Source organism: Monodelphis domestica, chromosome 2 (genome assembly GCF_027887165.1).
Source record: "Monodelphis domestica isolate mMonDom1 chromosome 2, mMonDom1.pri, whole genome shotgun sequence".
NCBI lineage: Eukaryota > Metazoa > Chordata > Mammalia > Didelphimorphia > Didelphidae > Monodelphis > Monodelphis domestica.
This window is the reverse complement of record NC_077228.1, coordinates 537954505-537971139: the sequence shown is the minus strand read 5'-3', so window position 1 is coordinate 537971139 and position 16635 is coordinate 537954505. Positions and strand designations below refer to the sequence as shown.

General features: G+C 60.8%; 1 protein-coding gene across 5 annotated transcripts in view; it reads left to right on the top strand.

Moving 5' to 3' along the window:
• The window catches only part of AGAP1 (ArfGAP with GTPase domain, ankyrin repeat and PH domain 1), a 540592-nt gene that overhangs the window by 168608 nt on the left and 355349 nt on the right, over nt 1-16635 (top strand). For 2 of the 5 annotated variants that reach the window (XM_056820094.1, XM_056820095.1), the window contains exon 1: nt 3337-5323. The exons of 2 other annotated variants lie outside the window; for them this stretch is intronic. In XM_056820094.1, the coding sequence (XP_056676072.1) occupies nt 4240-5323 (1084 nt within the window). In that variant the 5' untranslated portion in view covers nt 3337-4239. Of the gene's footprint in view, nt 1-1703; nt 5324-16635 lie in introns of those variants that run through there. One more of the 5 variants, XM_056820096.1, reaches the window with a different exon arrangement.

Here is a 16635-nt window from a genome sequence, read left to right as displayed (position 1 = left end):
CTCCATCAGCAGGAAAGGAGGCTGGGGGCGTGGCCACGCCCAGGGCCTAGACCCCCCCTTTCCTTCCTGAAATTTGGTCAGTGAAGTGTCTGAACCTCAGGCAGGTCCATTTCCCAGAACTTTTCCTTTTCCCCACAAATGTGGGCATTACAACGATTTCCTCCTTCGGCTCTGATGGCGAGGCTTCCTTTCCTGTCACTGGGTGAATTCTTAAATTTCTCGGTCTAGACGGCATCAGAGGGCATCCGGGCCAACCCCCGCCTTATACCGAGGCTGAAAATGTAACGTCCTTGAAGGCAGCCACTCATCCGTCCATCCATCTGTCCGTCCATCTGTCCAGTATTAAGCACCTACTTGGGTCCGATGTCTCACCCAGACTTGAAGTATAAAATGACAACCCCCCAATCTCTTGCCCTAAAGGACTTTTATGTTCTATTGGGGGAATACAGAAATAAAATTAAGAAAAACATATGTGCAAACATGCATAATTACATACATGTGCATTTACATGCCCACGTGTACATGTATGGATCGATTTGTGTCTGCCTCCGTATGTGCTGTGTGCACGCGTGTCCACTGTGTGTTTTCTGCAGGAGGCTGTCCTTTGCGGGGGGTGCGTGTGGCTGGCCTAATGGTGGCATGAGGACCATTTTGGCTGTCATCCCCGGGATGTCCGCACAGGGTAGGACGTCAAACTTCACAGCTGGCCCAGAGGCAGAAGAAGCCCTCAGAGCCCTCCCAGCCCTTTTGGGCAGCGCCTGGCATGGAGAAGAGGAGGCCGACTCTTGCCGGGACTCGGGCCCCCTCCAGGGCTCCTCTGGGCGTGGAGAGCAATGAGGGCTTGTGGATAAATGGCTGTGGAGGAGCCGCTCACATTCGCTGGAAGGTCCAGGGTCTCTCGGACCCTCCTTTTGGTTTTCTCTTTCTTCATGGGGCCACGAGAGCCCGTCTCCCACCTCTCCGCTCGGGGCCACAGGAGAGGCCCACTCTAAGTGCTCTCCGGCTCTTGGCACGGGGCCAGGGATGGAGGGCCGCTTGGGGGAGGGGGACGAGGGCCGCGGAAGAGGGCCAGAGTTTCACAGGATGTTCGTGCCCCCGACAGAGAGGGCCCCGGGATGGCCCGGAAGCGGGCGGGTTTTCCTCTCTCCCCTCCTGTTTCTGGCCTCCTCTCCCAGGACCAGGGAAGCCCCAAGCATCCTGGCCTGGCACCTGCTCTGTGATTTCCACACAGTTTCCCAAACTACTGATTTGGATTAGCTGGAGGGGGAGGGGGGGAACACGGAGAGGTCCAAGCCCAGGAAAGGTTCCCAGGAGGCCCCGGTGCGGCCATCATCCTTCGAAAGTCCATACAGCTGATCCGGATTGACTGAGGCGCCCCCACACCTGGGGGCATCTTGGAGGAGGAGGGCCGGGATTCCACAAATGGGTCTTTTCTGGGGACAGCCGGGGTAGTTGAGGGGAGTAAACAGCCTTGGGAAGCTGGGCTGGTTGGGGCCACGTCGCGGAACGTGGGAGCTGGGGAGAGGGGGACGTGTAGAGGGAGGTGGCGCCCCCTGGCAGGGCTGGGCTCCCCGCTCCCTCGAGCCGCCTCCTAGAGGTGCTGTGCCTGGGCGGGCGGCTCGGGGGAGAGCCTGGGGCTCACTGACCATGCTTTGGAGCAGCCCAAGTCTCTGGGGACGTGGGGAGGGGCCGCCCTTGGTCCTTGGGATCGCGTGGCTGGGGAGTTCCGCGGGGCCCTAACCACTGATCACCCCGAGAGGGCTGGGTGGGGAGAAGTGTGGGCCCAGCATCCCGGAGGGCCCCGAGATCCCCGGGCCGGCAGCTGGTAGGGACTGCCGGACACGTTCTGGGTCCTGTAAGGTGGGGGGAAATGGATTTGCCTAATCCTAGCCCACATTAATAGTATGGCTGCAGGGAAAGCCCGGCCTGGAGTGGCGCTGGATTGGAGCCTCCGGCGCTGGGTCCAGCCCCTCGCGGAGCACCTGGCGGGGCTGCGTGAGGGGCGGAGTTTCCCCCAGCCCCATTCCCGAAGCTGCTTCCTTGGCGGCAGCTGGGCAGGTCTTCGAGGCCCATTTTAGGACCGCCGTTCTTAAAACCTGTAAGACGTCTGGAGATTCGGGGTCCCCAGGTGGCATGGAAAGGGAGGCAGCCCTGCTGCACCATCCACCAGCCACATGGCCTGTGTCTGTGCCTCAGTTTCCTGCTCTGGGAAATGCCCAGAGATGCCCGTACTGGCCCTGCCTGGCTTTGAGTGCTTTCTGCCAGGCTCTGGCCAGCCTCTTCTGGGGGAGTCACACCTCCGGGCCCCCCTTCTCCAGTCAATTGAACTCTTTTGGGGGACAATCTCTGAGGCTCCCTCCATGCCTAGAGCAGTGATGGGGCCCTGGCAGTGGAGGGAGAGGCTGTGGGTTCAAATGTGGCTCCTCAACCTGTGCCCTTGGACAGGTTACCACTGATGTGGGCAGGGAGGGAGGGAAGAGCCTGCAGGTTCCCTCCCAGTGCTGCCTTTTCTCACCTGAAGTCATCCTTGCTTTGGGGCTCCTAGCTGGGGTTTGGGCTGTCAGAGACCGTAGAAGCCCCTCGTTTTACAAAGGCTCCTGGGCAGGGGCTGCTCCAGGTCACATCTGGGTGGCAAAGCGGGTATTGCAGTGCCAAGGCTGCCCCCAAGCAGGCCTCCTCCTGCCATTGCCAGCAGGAAAGCTGAGCTCTTCGTCGTCTTCTTTGAGAGATGAGGGCTGGGACGGAAGGAGTGCCAGGCTTGAAGCCGGGTCCAGGCCTGGCACTCCGGCCCCAAAGATGACATAGAAAAGCCTCCGGAGGGTCTACAACACCCGGCCCTCCCTGCTTCCTGAATGGGGGACCCCGCAGGTTCTTCTCTGCCCCTTCATTGGTCAGAGCCCAAAAGGCAAAGCAGTCTGCTCTCAGGAGAGCCCGGAGGGGAGAGGCTGGCACAGCTTTGTTCCTGCCCGCTCAGGGCAGGCTCCCAGGCTGCCCACCCTCTATTCCGGCCACTTCCCTGCCATTCCTGGAAAGTGCTTCCCACCAAGGAGATTCACACTGTGGATTGGTTCCAAAGTAGCCCGGTCTAAGGGCTTGGCAATGGGGGTGAAGTGACTTGCCCAGGGTCACACAGCTGGGAAGTCTAAGGTCAGATTTGAACCCAGGTCCTCCGCAGGAAAGTCTTAATATGTGTTCATTCATTCTTTCGCTACTGTTAGGTGGGGCAGTGGATAGTCCGTGTGACCTGTGTAAGTCAGTGAGCCTGCCTCAGTTTCCTCAAGTGCAAAACAGGGACCACACTAGCCCCTGCCTCCCTGATGCTGAAGCCCTTAAACAGGTGCTGCCTTCCGTCTCGGGGATTATTGGTGCTTCGCATCCTTGCTCTCCGTGGGGAGGGGGCCCTCCTCCTCCTCCGCCTCCGCCTCCTCCGCGGCTCCCGCCTGGCTCCCTTCCCGCAGCTGCGGCGGGAATCCAGTCCGGCGCTTCCGCGGCCGCCGCGCTCCCCTCCGAGCCCAGCTCTCTCAGCGCCGCCGCCGCGGCCGCTCGCTTTTCTGCTCGGCTCCGCTCTCTCCTTCGCTCTCCCTCGTTCGCGGCGGCTGCGGCTCTGCTCCGCCCCTCGCTCGGCCCGAGCCGGGGGACTGGTCGCCCTGCGTGCTCGCGGGAGGATGCTGGGCGGGGGCAGCCCGCGCGCGGCCCCCGGCCCCCCCTAGCCGCCTGGGCCCGAGTCCCGGGGGCGGCGCCTTGGGCCCGAATCGGGCCGGGCCACAGCGAGCTGGAGGCGGCCGAGACAATGAGGCGGCCGCCCTCGGGACCCGCAGCGCCCGCCGCCGCCGCAGCAGCAGCAGCAGCAACAGCAGCTACAGCAGCTGCTGCCCCGGCCGCAGCCTGAGCGCAGCCCCCGCCCCCGGCGCCCGCCCCAGAGGAGTAGAAGGAGGAGGAGGAGGCGGCGGCATCAGCAGCGACAGCGGCGGCGGCGGCCCCGGCTCGCCGAGCTTCGCTCCCGCCCCGGCCGACTGCCCGCCAGTCCGTGGGTCCCTCAGTCCATCAGTCCCCCGGCCCCGCTCGCGCTCGTGCTCCTGGCCATGGCCTCCCCGGGCCCGGGGGCGCCGCACTAGCCCCATCGCCCGCCCCAACCCCAGGGCCGCGAAAAGGAGGAGGAGCCCGAGGACGCGACTCGGGCCGGGATGCTGGGCCGGGAGGGGGCGGCCTGAGCCCCCTCCGGGAGCTTTGGGAGCCGGAATGTACCTGCTGGACGGCGGCGGCGGCAGCAGCAGCAGCCCCGAGCCCGGGCCCGCGCCCGCCGCCATGCAGCGGGGGACGCCGCAGAGGAAGACGGTCTACCGCATCTCCGTGACCATGGTGAAGAAGGAGCCGCTGCCCGGCCCGGGCCCCCCCTCGGACCTAGGAGACCCCCGGCCGACGCGGAGGAGGCGGCGCCCTCCTCCGATCGCGAGCAGCCTGCTCCCGGAGGAGGACGAGGACGAAGAGGACGAAGACGAAGAGGAGGAGGACTTGGTGGAGGTCGAGGACCAGGATCAGGACGGGGACGAGGATGCAGAGGGAGCCGAGCGGCCCCCCAGTCCCCGCAGCTTTCGGACTCGCAGCACCGGGCAGCTGGAGCTGGGCCGCCTCAAGGGACCCGCTGGGCCCGAGCCCTGTCCGCACGCCTCCCTGGCGGAGAGAGCGTTCCACACCGGGACGGCCGAGCCCTCGGGCAGCGGACCCCCGGGGGCCGACCAGGAGCCGCAGCAGCAGCTGGAGCCCGCTGGCCGGCCCCTCCGCAGGAGTCTCAGCCTCCGCCAGCGGCCGGGCGGGGAGCTGCTGCGCCTTCGGGCCCTGGCCCGGGTCGGCCACCACCGCAGCGCGGGCTGCCTGCTGCAGCGGCCGCCGGATGGGGAGCCCCCGTGGGCCGCCCTGGACGCCGCCCCCGGCCGGGACCCTGTCGAACCGCAGCCACCACCGCCATCGGAGAAGCGCAACACCCTGGACGTGGGTGAGGTGCTGTTGGGCGCCGGCGGTCCGCGGGGGCTGTCCGAGCTGGAGCGCTGGGAGCGCAGCAAAGGCAAGAACCGCACCCTGGATAACAGCGACCTGCAGCGGCGCCCGCGGGCCCAAGCCCGTGCCCAGGCCCCCTCCGGGGCGGCCCTGGGGCCACCCGAGCACCGGCTGCTGCGCTTTTTCAGCGGCATCTTTGCCCGGAGGGAGACCGCCGCCTCCAGCCCCTCGGGCAGCCCCAACGGCAGGGTCCCCCGTTCCAGGGGCTATTTCAGCAGCCTCAAGAGAGCCGCCGGCAGCGAGAGCAGCGGAGGATCCCTGCACAAAGGTCAGCCCGTGTCCTTGGGGAGGAGGGGGCTGGGGGGGGGGGCGGCGGCTCAAGCCCTTCCCTCCTGCCCTGGCACCTGGGACCCTGAGAGCAGCTGGGCCTGGCAGGCAGGCAGCTCCTCTCTGTGCCCCCGGGGCCTTTCCCTCCCCCCAGTTGTCCCAGCTACCTGCCTCTGCTGTGGCCCTGGCCTAGCTGCTCCTGAACCCCGAGCTCTGGCGGCCAGGCATGGGGGGGCTTTTCTCCCCTGTGATGAACCCCGGGGCAGGGCTCCTGGAAGATCCAGCGGAGGGGCCCCAGATTTGGGGTTAGGCTGCAGCCCCTCCTACAGAGGTCCTGGGAGGGTCGGGAGGGAGTGGAACAGGGTTGACCCCCCCCCCAGCCCCTCTGCCCTTGCCTCAGCCTCCGTCTCTGGTCCCCCCGGCCTCTGACTCCATGGAAGTTCAAGATCCCAGGATTCTGAGCCCCCCAAGTCACTTTGGGGGCTCTCTGGAGGGCGGGAACTTCCCCAGGCAGGGAGGGGGTGTGCCAGGTGGGGGAAGTAGGGAGCAGCTGGTGGGACGCAAAGTCTTTGTGCCTCCCCCACCCCCTCCGGGAAGGGCTCCATGTCCCAGCATTCTGGGGTCACAGGTAAAGGCCCCTACCACAGATCCCACCACTCTCAGGCCGAGGCCAGCCTCCTCCTTTTCCACAGAGAGAAATCGGTCAGAGGGTGTGTGATTTGCCCACCGCTGCTGAATAGCGCCTAAGTGGCAACGGTTGGATTTGAATTCAGTTCTTTTCATGCTAGAGCCAGTGAGCCTTCCTGTACGATGCCGCTTCCTTCTCTCTCATTTGTCCGCCTTTAAGAAAAGGCAAAGCTCGTGAGTCAGGAAGCTCTGGGTTCAGATCCCACCCTGGCCATGCAGGCTAAATAGGTCACTCTCTCTGGGCCTCGGTTTCCTCCTGTGTCCAAGGACTGGGTTGGACTTGACCCAGGGAGAGCGGTGAGCTTCGGGGCCTTCATTTAGCTGCTTGGGCCTCTCCTAGGGCGAGCTCCGGCTCCCCTCCCACTCTCCAGGCATCTCACACGTTCCTCCCAGATGGGTGCGCTTCCACCCAGGGTCAGCGGCCCCCCCGCTAGAGCCTCCCTCCGCCAGGAAGCCTCCCCGTCCTCCTCTTCTCCAGGCCTGTCTCCTTGCTGTCTCCCCCATTGGATGGGGGGCTCCTGGAGGGCGGGGGCCGTCCTTGGCCAGCCCAGAGGAGGCCGAGGGTCAGTGCGGGCTTCTCCTGGCCTGACTGCTAATGCACCCACCTGCCCGCCAGCATTTCTCGTGGCCCCAGAAATGAAAATGCCTCCCCAGGGGCCGGGAGTTGTGGGAGGCTTAGCCGGAAGGGCTTCCCCGGAAATCGGGGAGTGGGTCTAGCGGAATAAGTGAGGGAGAGCGGATCCTAGGCAGGGGTGCAGCCAGGCAAAGGCCCGGAGAGGGGAGATGATGCAGTAAGTCTGGCTCCACAGAAGCCCGAGATGCTGCAAGAGCGGCCAGCTGTCCCCGTTCTAGCCACCTCTGTCCCCTGCCCTTTGTGCCGGGTGGGCACCCCGGAAACGGTGGCTTTGTTTTCCCCAAACAGTTGGTCTTCCCCCGCTGCCCCTCCCCCTCCTCCCACCCAGCCCCTGGGTCCTAGTTCCGGCCTGCTCTCCGGGCTTCCCGTCTTGGTAATCATAGCGCTGGGAGGAAAACAGTAATTAAGTGCTCAGGCGCTAGACTGGGGCTTTCAAAGAGGTGAGCGGAGGAAAGCCCAGGCAATCGCGTAGGATGAAAACATCCCGCTGGCGGGGGGCCCTGCGGCAGCACGCTGAAAGCTTTGGGGGCTCCCTCCTGTCTTTGGGGAGGGGGCGTGGCCTTCGGGCACCCCAAGGCTGGCTGGGATGGAGGCTCTGGAATGGCTGCGGTCCGAGGCCGCACGGGCACGGCCTGGAAGAGTCCTGGGGATGACCCAGAGTCCGGCCAGAGCCTGAGGCCCAGCTTGGTTCCGGAGCGCCCCGTCACTGCCGCAGAGCAGCCGGGACTTTTCGGGGGGCCGAGGACTTTCCTTCTGCCGAAATGGCCGCCGTGTTCCGAGTTCCCAGCTGGGTTTCTGCCTGTCTTCATTCCTCTGGAATATCCTTCAGTGGTCAGAAAGATCAGTGCCCAGAGCTCTGGAAGGGGAGGCCCGTAGAGGCTGCCTGGCCAATGCCCTCGTTCTCCTCACGAGGACACTGAGTCTCGGAGAGGCTGGGAGTCACTGACCTGGCCCGAAGAGGAGGTGTAGCCTCCCCCGGCTTCAAATCTTACTTTATTTCTATACAGGTTATTCCCTGTGTGGCCGTGGCCTCATAGCTTAGCCCACACGGGCCTCAGTTTCTTCATCTGTAAAATGAGGGCGCTGGGTGCTTTGACTTCACCCAGAGCCGATTCACTCCTGTGTGCCCCAAATGGTGGCTTTTAAGGGCTGTGCTTGCCCTCCCCTTCTCTCTGGGCTCGTCTCGGGGCAAAGCTCCCCAGGACCCCGCCGTCCCTTCTCCCACATTCGCCTGGGGAATGGTCCCCGTCTTTGTGCCGCGCTATGTGGCGGGAAGGGTGCCAGCGCGCTCTGTGTTTCTTGGCTTCTGCAAAGGCGAATCTTGATCTTCGGCAACTATTTTAAGAACTGACTTTTTAGCTTTTAGTAAATGCATTAAATTTCCAAGAAATTAAAGATGAATTGAAATCCGATCCCAGCGAGACAAAAGCGAACCTTCCTGCCTGCCTGCCTGCCTGCCTTTCTCATGCTAGAAAAGGAGCTTCCTCAGTGGCAGGCAAGTTCTCTGAGCCTAATGATGGGGACCACAGTCAACAGACGTTTATGGGGCGCCTACTGACCACAAGCAGGCTGTTGTTGTTATTATTATTATTAATTATTATTATCCTGCCTGGGTTGAAGGCAGAAGTCCAGCAGCTGTTATTAAGGCTCCTCGACTATCTGGAGGTGCCGGTCTGGATCGAGCGTCCTCTGTGGGGCAGACTTTGCTGTCCGCCTAGTTGAAAACAAAATGTTGGGGAGCTCTTCAGAGCATGATCTCTGCTGTGCTCGCTGTTGAGTGGCCGTCCTCGCCACCAGCCTCCTCCTCCACAGGAGTTTGAACCCCAGGAACCAGCACGGGGCTTGGCACCCAGAAGCCGCTCTGGCCTTTGAACCTATCCGACATGGGTCCTTCTGTGTCCCATCCCACCATCGTGAGGGGACACACTCGGATTATTACCTCCATTTCGCAGATGTGCTAACTGAGGCTCCTGGGAGCCATGGCGGTGTTTTAGGCAGAGTACCAGAATGACCCGTGTTTCAATCCCGACTCTGCCCCTTTCCCCGGGACTTGGCGGAACACGTCACCCCTCTCCACCTGAGTTATTTCTGTCTGATCTCTAGGGCCCCCTCCAGCTCGGACGCACATAGACCCACAAAAGGACTGGCCGGGGTCACAGAGGGAGTTGGTTGGTGGGTGCTCTTGTACTTGGTGCACACCCAAATGGCATCACTGGGGATGCCTTCTAACTCATGCATCCATTGGGGTGAAGTGAGGCAGACTTCCCTAAAGGCTCTGAGTCGGGGCTCCCAAGGGTTTCAGTTCAACTCCAGACTCCGTCCCGTTTCCAGGAGACCTTGTCTTTGTCAGTGAATGACCAGTTTATTTTTGGTTTAGTCTCCAATAGGCTTTGAGAAAAATGTGCTGGCTTTCCCAGGGAGCTTGAAGGCTTTCAAGGCACTTTGCACACGCACAATCCCAATCCCATTTGAGCCTTCCACTGGCCCAGTAAGGTGAGATCAGTGCTACAGGCGGTATCCCCTCCAGAGGAGAAAGGAAGGCTCCAAACTGGAAGTGGGAGTTGATTCATGTCTTTATAATTCCAAATCTAGCCATCCAGCCAATGCACTCCCCGCTTCCCTTTCCCTGCTGACTTCCTCAGAGACGCCTAACCATTAGGCAGCCTGGTCACATTGTTTACTGTAAATTTATAGTTTCCTGAATCATGTCCTGGATGTGCATTTGGAGGACAGGAACCTGGATCTGATGAATATTTATACATAGTTTCCTAAAGGGCTTAATGGAGTTTTAAGCTATTAAAGACTTTTGGAAAACTCTGGAGAGGGAGGGGGATGGGAGAGAGAGAGAGGGAGGGAGAGGGAGACAGAGAGAGAGAGAAAGGGAGAGAAAGGGAGAGAAAGAGGGAGAGAGAGAGGGAGGGAGGGAGGAGATTGGATCCTATCAAGAGCCAGAGAGAGGGCTGGAAGAGTGTTAGATGCTATCTAGTTTACAGTGGAAGAAACTGAGGCCAGCAGAAGGTCAGTGAATCGCCCAGTCCCCCGCTATTAGGTGGCTGAGGGGATCTTCTCACTACACTCTCCAAGACATGTTTGGGATAGATTTTGTAACCTGAGCAGATCTCCACATAGTCTGGAGCTCCCTCGGTTTCCTCAGATGGTTTGTAAGGTCTCTTCCAGCTCTCCATCCTATGAGCTGGTGAGCCTTCTCTCTGGTCCCCATCTGTTGAACCTGGGGACTAGATTAGGTGGTTTCTAAGCACTTTCCAGGTGTAGGAGTAAAAATGAACAAATGCTCCTAGTATTAAAAATAGAGGATTTTTTAAATAATAAGTCACAAGAGAAGGAAAAGAAAAGGGCTTCTTTCAGTCAAGTGAGCAGAGCAAAGAGAGCCGGAGACTCACACCTGCAGCCCTTTACCAAAAGCCCAAGCTTAAAAGGATGCTGGGAATGTAGCTCAGGTGTGGCAAATTTCCCATCTGCACAGAGGTCTTAATGATGATGCCATCCTTTGATTTCCCATTTCTGGGCCTCAGGGTCCTCCATTATACAGACAATGCCTGCCCTCCAGCTCTTCTAAGGCTCCTTCTGCCTCTCAGACCTGTGCTTTCAGCATGGCGCCTTCCTGGGCCTCCTTAGCAAAATGGGACTCTGCGGACCCTTCTGCCCCTACCTGTCCTCAGCTGGTGGCCCCACAGTCCATTTAGTGGGGGCAAATCATGGATCAATCGTATCTACCCCCCCCCCCCCCCAAAGAAGTGGTGCAAAGACACCAGGTAGAATATCTTTAGAAACCAACAGGTTCAACGAGGCCATAATAGGCCCAGGCTGGGGGACCTTTTCAAAGCAGTGTAGCCTTTGCAGCCTGCCTGCCCCGTCCTTCCAGAGACCTAGTGATGGAAGCCACCCAATGATTCTTAATGCCAACAACTTGTGTTCGGTTTGTTTCAATGAACAGTTTACAGTCAATCTCTCGTCTCCTCCTTCTCCTCCTTCTCCTCCTTCTCCTCCTTCTCCTCCTTCTCCTCCTTCTCCTCCTTCTCCTCCTTCTCCTCCTTCTCCTCCTTCTCCTCCTTCTCCTCCTTCTCCTCCTTCTCCTCCTTCTCCTCCTTCTCCTCCTTCTCCTCCTCCTCCTCCTTCTCCTCCTCCTCCTCCTCCTTCCCCTCCTCCTCCTCCTCCTCCTCCTCCTCCTCCTCCTCCTCCTCCTCCTCCTCCTCCTCCTCCTCCTCTTCCCTTTCCCTCTCTGTGTCTGTCTGTCTGTCTCTCTTGTTCTATCCTCTCTTCACCATCTCTCTTTCCTCTTCTCTTTTCCTTGACAAAACAAGAAGTGATGCTTCTGAGACCCACTTTGACCCCCCCCACCCCCCCCAGCATTAGCCTTTTCCCTGGAGGAAAGTGTGGGTGGGCGAGTCCCTCTGCCTGCCTGAATGGCTCCTCTGAAGTCTTTACTGAGTGACTATTTTTAACCCTTTCCCTTCCATCTTAGAATCCATACCACGCATTGGTTCCAAGGCAGAAGTGCGGTAAGGGATAGGCAATGGGGGTCAAGTGACTTGCCCAGGGTCACCCAGCTAGGAGGTGTCTGAGACCAGATTTGAACCCAGGACCTCCCGTCTCCATCCATGGAGCCACCCAGCTGCCCCAATCTTGACTGAAATTTTAAAAAAGCTTCCCATATAGAGGAGCTAGTACACACGTCTCCCTAGAGTATGCCTGTCCGTGGGCACGGAATGCAGCGTGTGTGTGTGTGTGTGTGTGTGTGTGTGTGTGTGTGTGTGTGTGTGTGTGTGTGTGTGTGTGTGAGTGCCGTGTGGCCTCGAGCCTCAGAACCCCTGATTTAGGGGCAGAAGGGGGGCCTAGAGGCGGCTCACAGAGGTGCTGGGGGTCTGCTGATCCGCGCAGAGCGAGTCAGCGCTGGAGGCTCCGTCGAATCCTCCCCACGCCGGGTCACCCGTGGCCAAGCCTCGCTGCTCTGCTCTTCGGCTCTGCGGCTTTCCTCGTCCCCCTCTGGGGAAGCTTCTGGGGAGGGAGGGCGGCGCACGCTTTAGGTGCTCCCCCAAGGAGAGCTCCTCCCCGTGACGGGAGGCTGGAGAAGAAGCTGAGGGGCAGCACGTGGCGGGGAGCCCAGAGGCCTCCGGACAGGTTTCCGGCATGGACAAAGAGATGCTCCTTCTCTGAGCCAAGTGGCCAAGTCCGCCGGGTGGGGGGGAGGGAAGAGAGAAGGGCATCCCTTGGGTGTTGGGCAGCTGAGTTAATATAGCCGGATTACCCAGCACTGAGGAGGTATTAAGGTCACCGAATGAGCCAGGGCAGAGGAGGGCTCCGCGTCCTGCTATCGTTTGGTGGGAGTGCCAGATGCCTCCCCTCCCCCTTTCCTTTTCCATTTGGAGGAGATCAGAAAGCTGGGGGGGATCGGGCATGGGTGCCTGGTGCCACCCTCAGACACATGGCGTTTGTGGCTTGTGACCATGGGAGGCCGTCGTGTCTGCCTCCCTGGCCTCCTATTGCTTCGTTGGGGTATTTGCCCAATTGTGTCTTCTGTGCAGGTGTGTGTGTGTGTGTGTCTGTGTCTGTGTCTGTGTCTGTGTGTCTGTCTGTGTGTGTGTCTGTGTCTGTGTGTGTCTGAGTGTGTGTCTATCTGTGTGTCTGTGTGTGTGTCTGTGTGTGTCTGTGTGTGTCTGTGCGGAGGATTCCTCTGCCTTTGGAGGAGAGAAATGAAGAGAATCGCAGCCTTGAAGCTGGCAGGAGCCTTGGAGGCTGGACCTTCTTGCCCTGGTCACGGGCCTCCATGCGGGTCCCATTTAAGTCACAAACACGTATGAAGCACCTCCTGGGCGTGTGTGCGTTGGGCCGGGGTTCCGGGTTAGGTGCTGGGACCCTCCCCCCCCAGGAGAATCTCCCCTCCTCCTGGGGAGGACCGCGTGCACAGGGAGAAGTGAACGCATCATGGCGTGCTGGTTGGCGAGTGCAAAGCACTTTGGGGAAGAGGAAAGCAGCCGAGGCGTGGAGGGTGGACGCTTGGCTTCCCAAGAGCCCGAGCCGGAGAAGGGCTAGTTGCTGGGCGCATCCTGGCAGCCAGTGCGCGGTGGCTGCAGAGGGAGGCTGGTGCGCCTGCACTGAGTGGCGACCCCGCAGAGATCGGGGGCCACATTCAGACCGGAGGCTCCCAGCCTCGGGTCCCAGCAGATCTGGAGAATTAGGCAGCTTAGCAGGGCCTCGGCGGGATTGAGGAGCTATTCCTGGCCCAGAGCCTGGGCACACGCCGGGCTCACCCTTTCTCCTTCCGACCTACTTCTTGCTCTCGTCGGGAATTTTTAAGAATAAAAGGAGCATCCGAGACGTCGGGCTTCCGTCCTCTGCTGACCGAAAGCCGACTTGCTGCCTCCGCTTGAATTTGGGGCTTCTCCTCCCTGGTGGCACCTCGCGTTAAGTCGGGACGATCCCACATTGGAGAGAATCGGGCAGCGCGGAGGAGCCCCGCGTTGGGCAGCTCCAGCGGGGACGGCGGACGTTCCCAGTGAGTGTCCGGCGGACACTCGCCGCTCTGCGTTTCCATGCATCGGGGACCCAGTTCTGCAGGCGTCCGGTGCTGACTCGCCCATTCGTCCCCAAGGACCGATGGCGCCCCGCCGGTGGCTGCTGAGGCGACGAGGGCGGCCGGCGGCACCCTTCTGCGTGCAGCCCCGCCGCCCAGGAAGGCTGCTCCTTGGTATTTCCACGGTGTCTCCCTCGGTTTGACCCCGAATGAGGGGCTTGAAGAGAGGTCCCCGTGGGGGCCGGAAACCCACAGGCCGTGGGCACCTGTCCTCGGCCGTGAGTCCTCCCCTCCTGGGCGGGGCTGGCTCCCTGGCCCCGGAGGATCCCCCACCTCAAGGCTGGCGGCTTTCTGGCCTGGGCATTTTCCTCAGCAGAGCCCAACGGCGGCCTCCTGGAGGGGCTCCGAGTGAGGCCAAGCAGGGCTTTCAAGACGTGGTTCTCCTTCAGACCCCCTGGATTGGCAGCAAGGAAGGGTTGGCGTTCGGTGGGGTTCGGGTTCTTTGCCCCCCCCCCTTGTTTATTTTTTACATTCATTTTTTAATTTGGACTCGATCTCTCGGGCCGTGTCCACCTCCGTCCGCCGGACGGATCGGAGGGCCTCGAGGACCTTCGGCCTGTGCTAGTCTGCATTAACCTCGGCGCGCTCTGTGGAGGGCGGCGGGTGGCTGGGACTCCGCTGTCCTCCCAGAGCGGCCCTCGGCCTGGGCAGCCCCTGCCAAGAGGCGCTCCTGGACGTGTCCTTGGATGGAAACGGAGCTTTCACAGAGGGGGACGCGGAGAGCGCCGGAGCCTGGGACGGATCGCGGCTCCTCTGCCCTCGTGCTCTCCCCTTCGGCTGCTGCCTTGGAGGCTGACAACGGAGACACTTTGGTCCGCGACGCGACCCCGGACTCGTTCCTTAGAACGCGTAGAAAAGGTCTCGGCCTTCCGCAGCCTGGCCTCGGGCACGTCGCTTTCGGCCTCAGTTTCTTTCTTTGTGAGACGAGGACTTTGAGCTCGGTGATCTCCAGTCAGTCATCGAACGTCTGTAAAGGAGGGGTTGAACCTGGAAGCCCTACGTCTGTGATCCCCGGATAGCCCCCGAGTTAGAGGACCCCGGCGATCCCCCAACCTGGCCCTGATTTAGGCCCCCTTAATAAGCGGCCTCTGGATTAAGCTCTCGTGGGAGGGCCGTGTTTTTGGGGCTGCGCCACTTTCCTCCTGCAAGCCGCACTGGCTCACGTGGGCAAGAGCCCTGCCGCCATGTGGGCCGGCCCGGTTCTGCCTCTGAGATGTCCCTCTGGACTCGCCCTGAGCTGTTAGACACGGGGCTGGCCTGAGCGGAAGCCTCTGCCTGCCCAATCCAGTGTGTGCGTGTCTGTCTGTCTGTCTGTCTGGGGTGGGGCATTCCTAGGAACCTTCCGTGTCGGGGGTGGCCCAGCACCCTGGCGGGGCCCTTCCAGCCACAGTCTGTGGCCCGGCGGCCCCCCGTTTTTTGGCTCGGGCAGGTGTTCGCGAGGCCCTGGGGGAGGGGAGGCTCCCCATGAGTGACCTTGATCTTTGCCCGTTGGAAGGCCCCCCTCCGCCCGCGGCGCGCCCGTTTCCTCCCCTCTCTGGCACCGAACGTCTTCCCCAACAGGATTAGATAGAGGCCGTCCTTGGCTGGCGAGGAAGCCGGGCCCGGCGTGGCCAGGATCCAGAATGGGGCTCTGCAGGCCCAGGCGGGGCAGCATCAGCTCTGCTCGCCCGGGGCAGCCCCGCAGGAGAATGCACAGGGGAGATGAGGCGAGGCCGGAGCCTTCGCTCTTGGTGCCCTCCGGCCTCGGCCCGTGCCGAGTCCTGCGGCCTGGGAAGCGCCACGGAACGACCCTCCTTCCTGGAGGGAAGCCGTCACTGGCCCGGAAAAAGCATGTTCTTATGCCTGTCGGTCATTCTGACCCTGAAATGGGTGAGATTCCAGCTGCTGGGTCGGGGGGAGCCGAGGATGGAGTCAGAGTGCTGCTGCTGCTGCTATTTGCCAGATTCGTCTGTTGGGGGATGGGAGGGGGGCAAAAATCTTAGACTAATAATCATGCTGTTTGCTTCAAAGCTCAGGTCCGGTGCCACCTCCTATAGGAAGCCCTCAGGAGTTTATGCTTTTCCTTTCTTCAATGACGACCTCCTTAATCTGGGCTTCTGGCTCCCCCTCGTGTGTGTGTGATCTGTTCATTGATCCCCAGGAGGGGGAGGATCCTGGGCGCAGAGCCAGAAGGGGTCCCAGAGCCAGTAGAGTCCAGCCCTCTCCTTTTTCAGATGAGCAAACTGAGGCGGAAGGCATTTCAATGACTCGCCCAAGGTGGCCCACAGAACTCCATAATGGCGCTTCTGTTTATTGTCTTCAGATTCCCAGCGCCTGGCACGGTGCCTAGCACATAGGAAGCATTTCCCAAATGTTTGTGCACGGACCTGTCATGCAATAACCACAAGTCCCTCCATGCCAGGCACTGTGCGAGGTCTGAGGACATGAAGACAAAAGCCCGAATCTTCTCCCTTGTTCCGGAGCTTTCTGTAGAGTGAGCAGGACCTGCCTCCGGCCTGCGCCACCCTTCACGGGGTCCCTTCTTCAGGCCCCAGCAGTGAAGGCTTGGCTTGATCCCACAAGGTCCCTTCAGCCCTCATGTGGGAATCCTGTTTTCCTGAGCTGTCCCGGGGCGGTACTTGCGCCGTAGGTCAGGGACTGGTAGGAGGGACCCGTGGACACCAAGCACCGGGTGCCCTTTTGTCTTCAAGCACCGATTCCCTCATGGATCCCCTCCCAATAAGCCAACACATTTTAGAGCAAAGACTTCTTTTTAACACAGGACGTTGGACAAAACCAGCCAGTACCCCATCCCGATGTCTTTAGGATGGCCTCCTGTCTTATTAGGGGGGGAAGGGAAGCGCCGTCTTCTTCTCCTCTCCCTGTTTGGGTCCCGGCTGGCCATCCCAGATTCATCACATTCCAGCCTTGTTGCTGCTCTTCCTGCCGTTGACATCGACGCGAGGCTTCCCGTCTATTTTCTCGGTTTTGTGTATTTCACTTTGTAGCGAGTGGCTTGTGTCAGTTTCCCCGTGTTGTCATTTCTCTGGTCTCTTGCGGCAGGGAAATTCCAGCATTCACTTTCACAGAGCGCCTCTGATGGGCATCCCCTGTGTTTGCAGCTCTTTCCTCTCCCCAACAGGGCCGCTGCCCATCTCTGGTGCTTTGGGGCCTTGCTGTCTGCCATCCACCACCTTGTTTCCATTCGGGCGTTTAAAAATCCATCCTCTGTCTGTAGTGGGGGGGTCCTGCGTGCAGCGGGGGTCACTGTGCCTGGACCTCGGGGGAGCTAGGAGAAGGGTCTGGTCAGGTGGCAATTCTGATCTGACCGGGCCATTTGGAGTATCATGCCGGCGACCAGCTGGGCAGAAAATTGGAGAAGGGAGAGACGGGAGGCCGAGAGAAGAAGCGATCGTGGTCG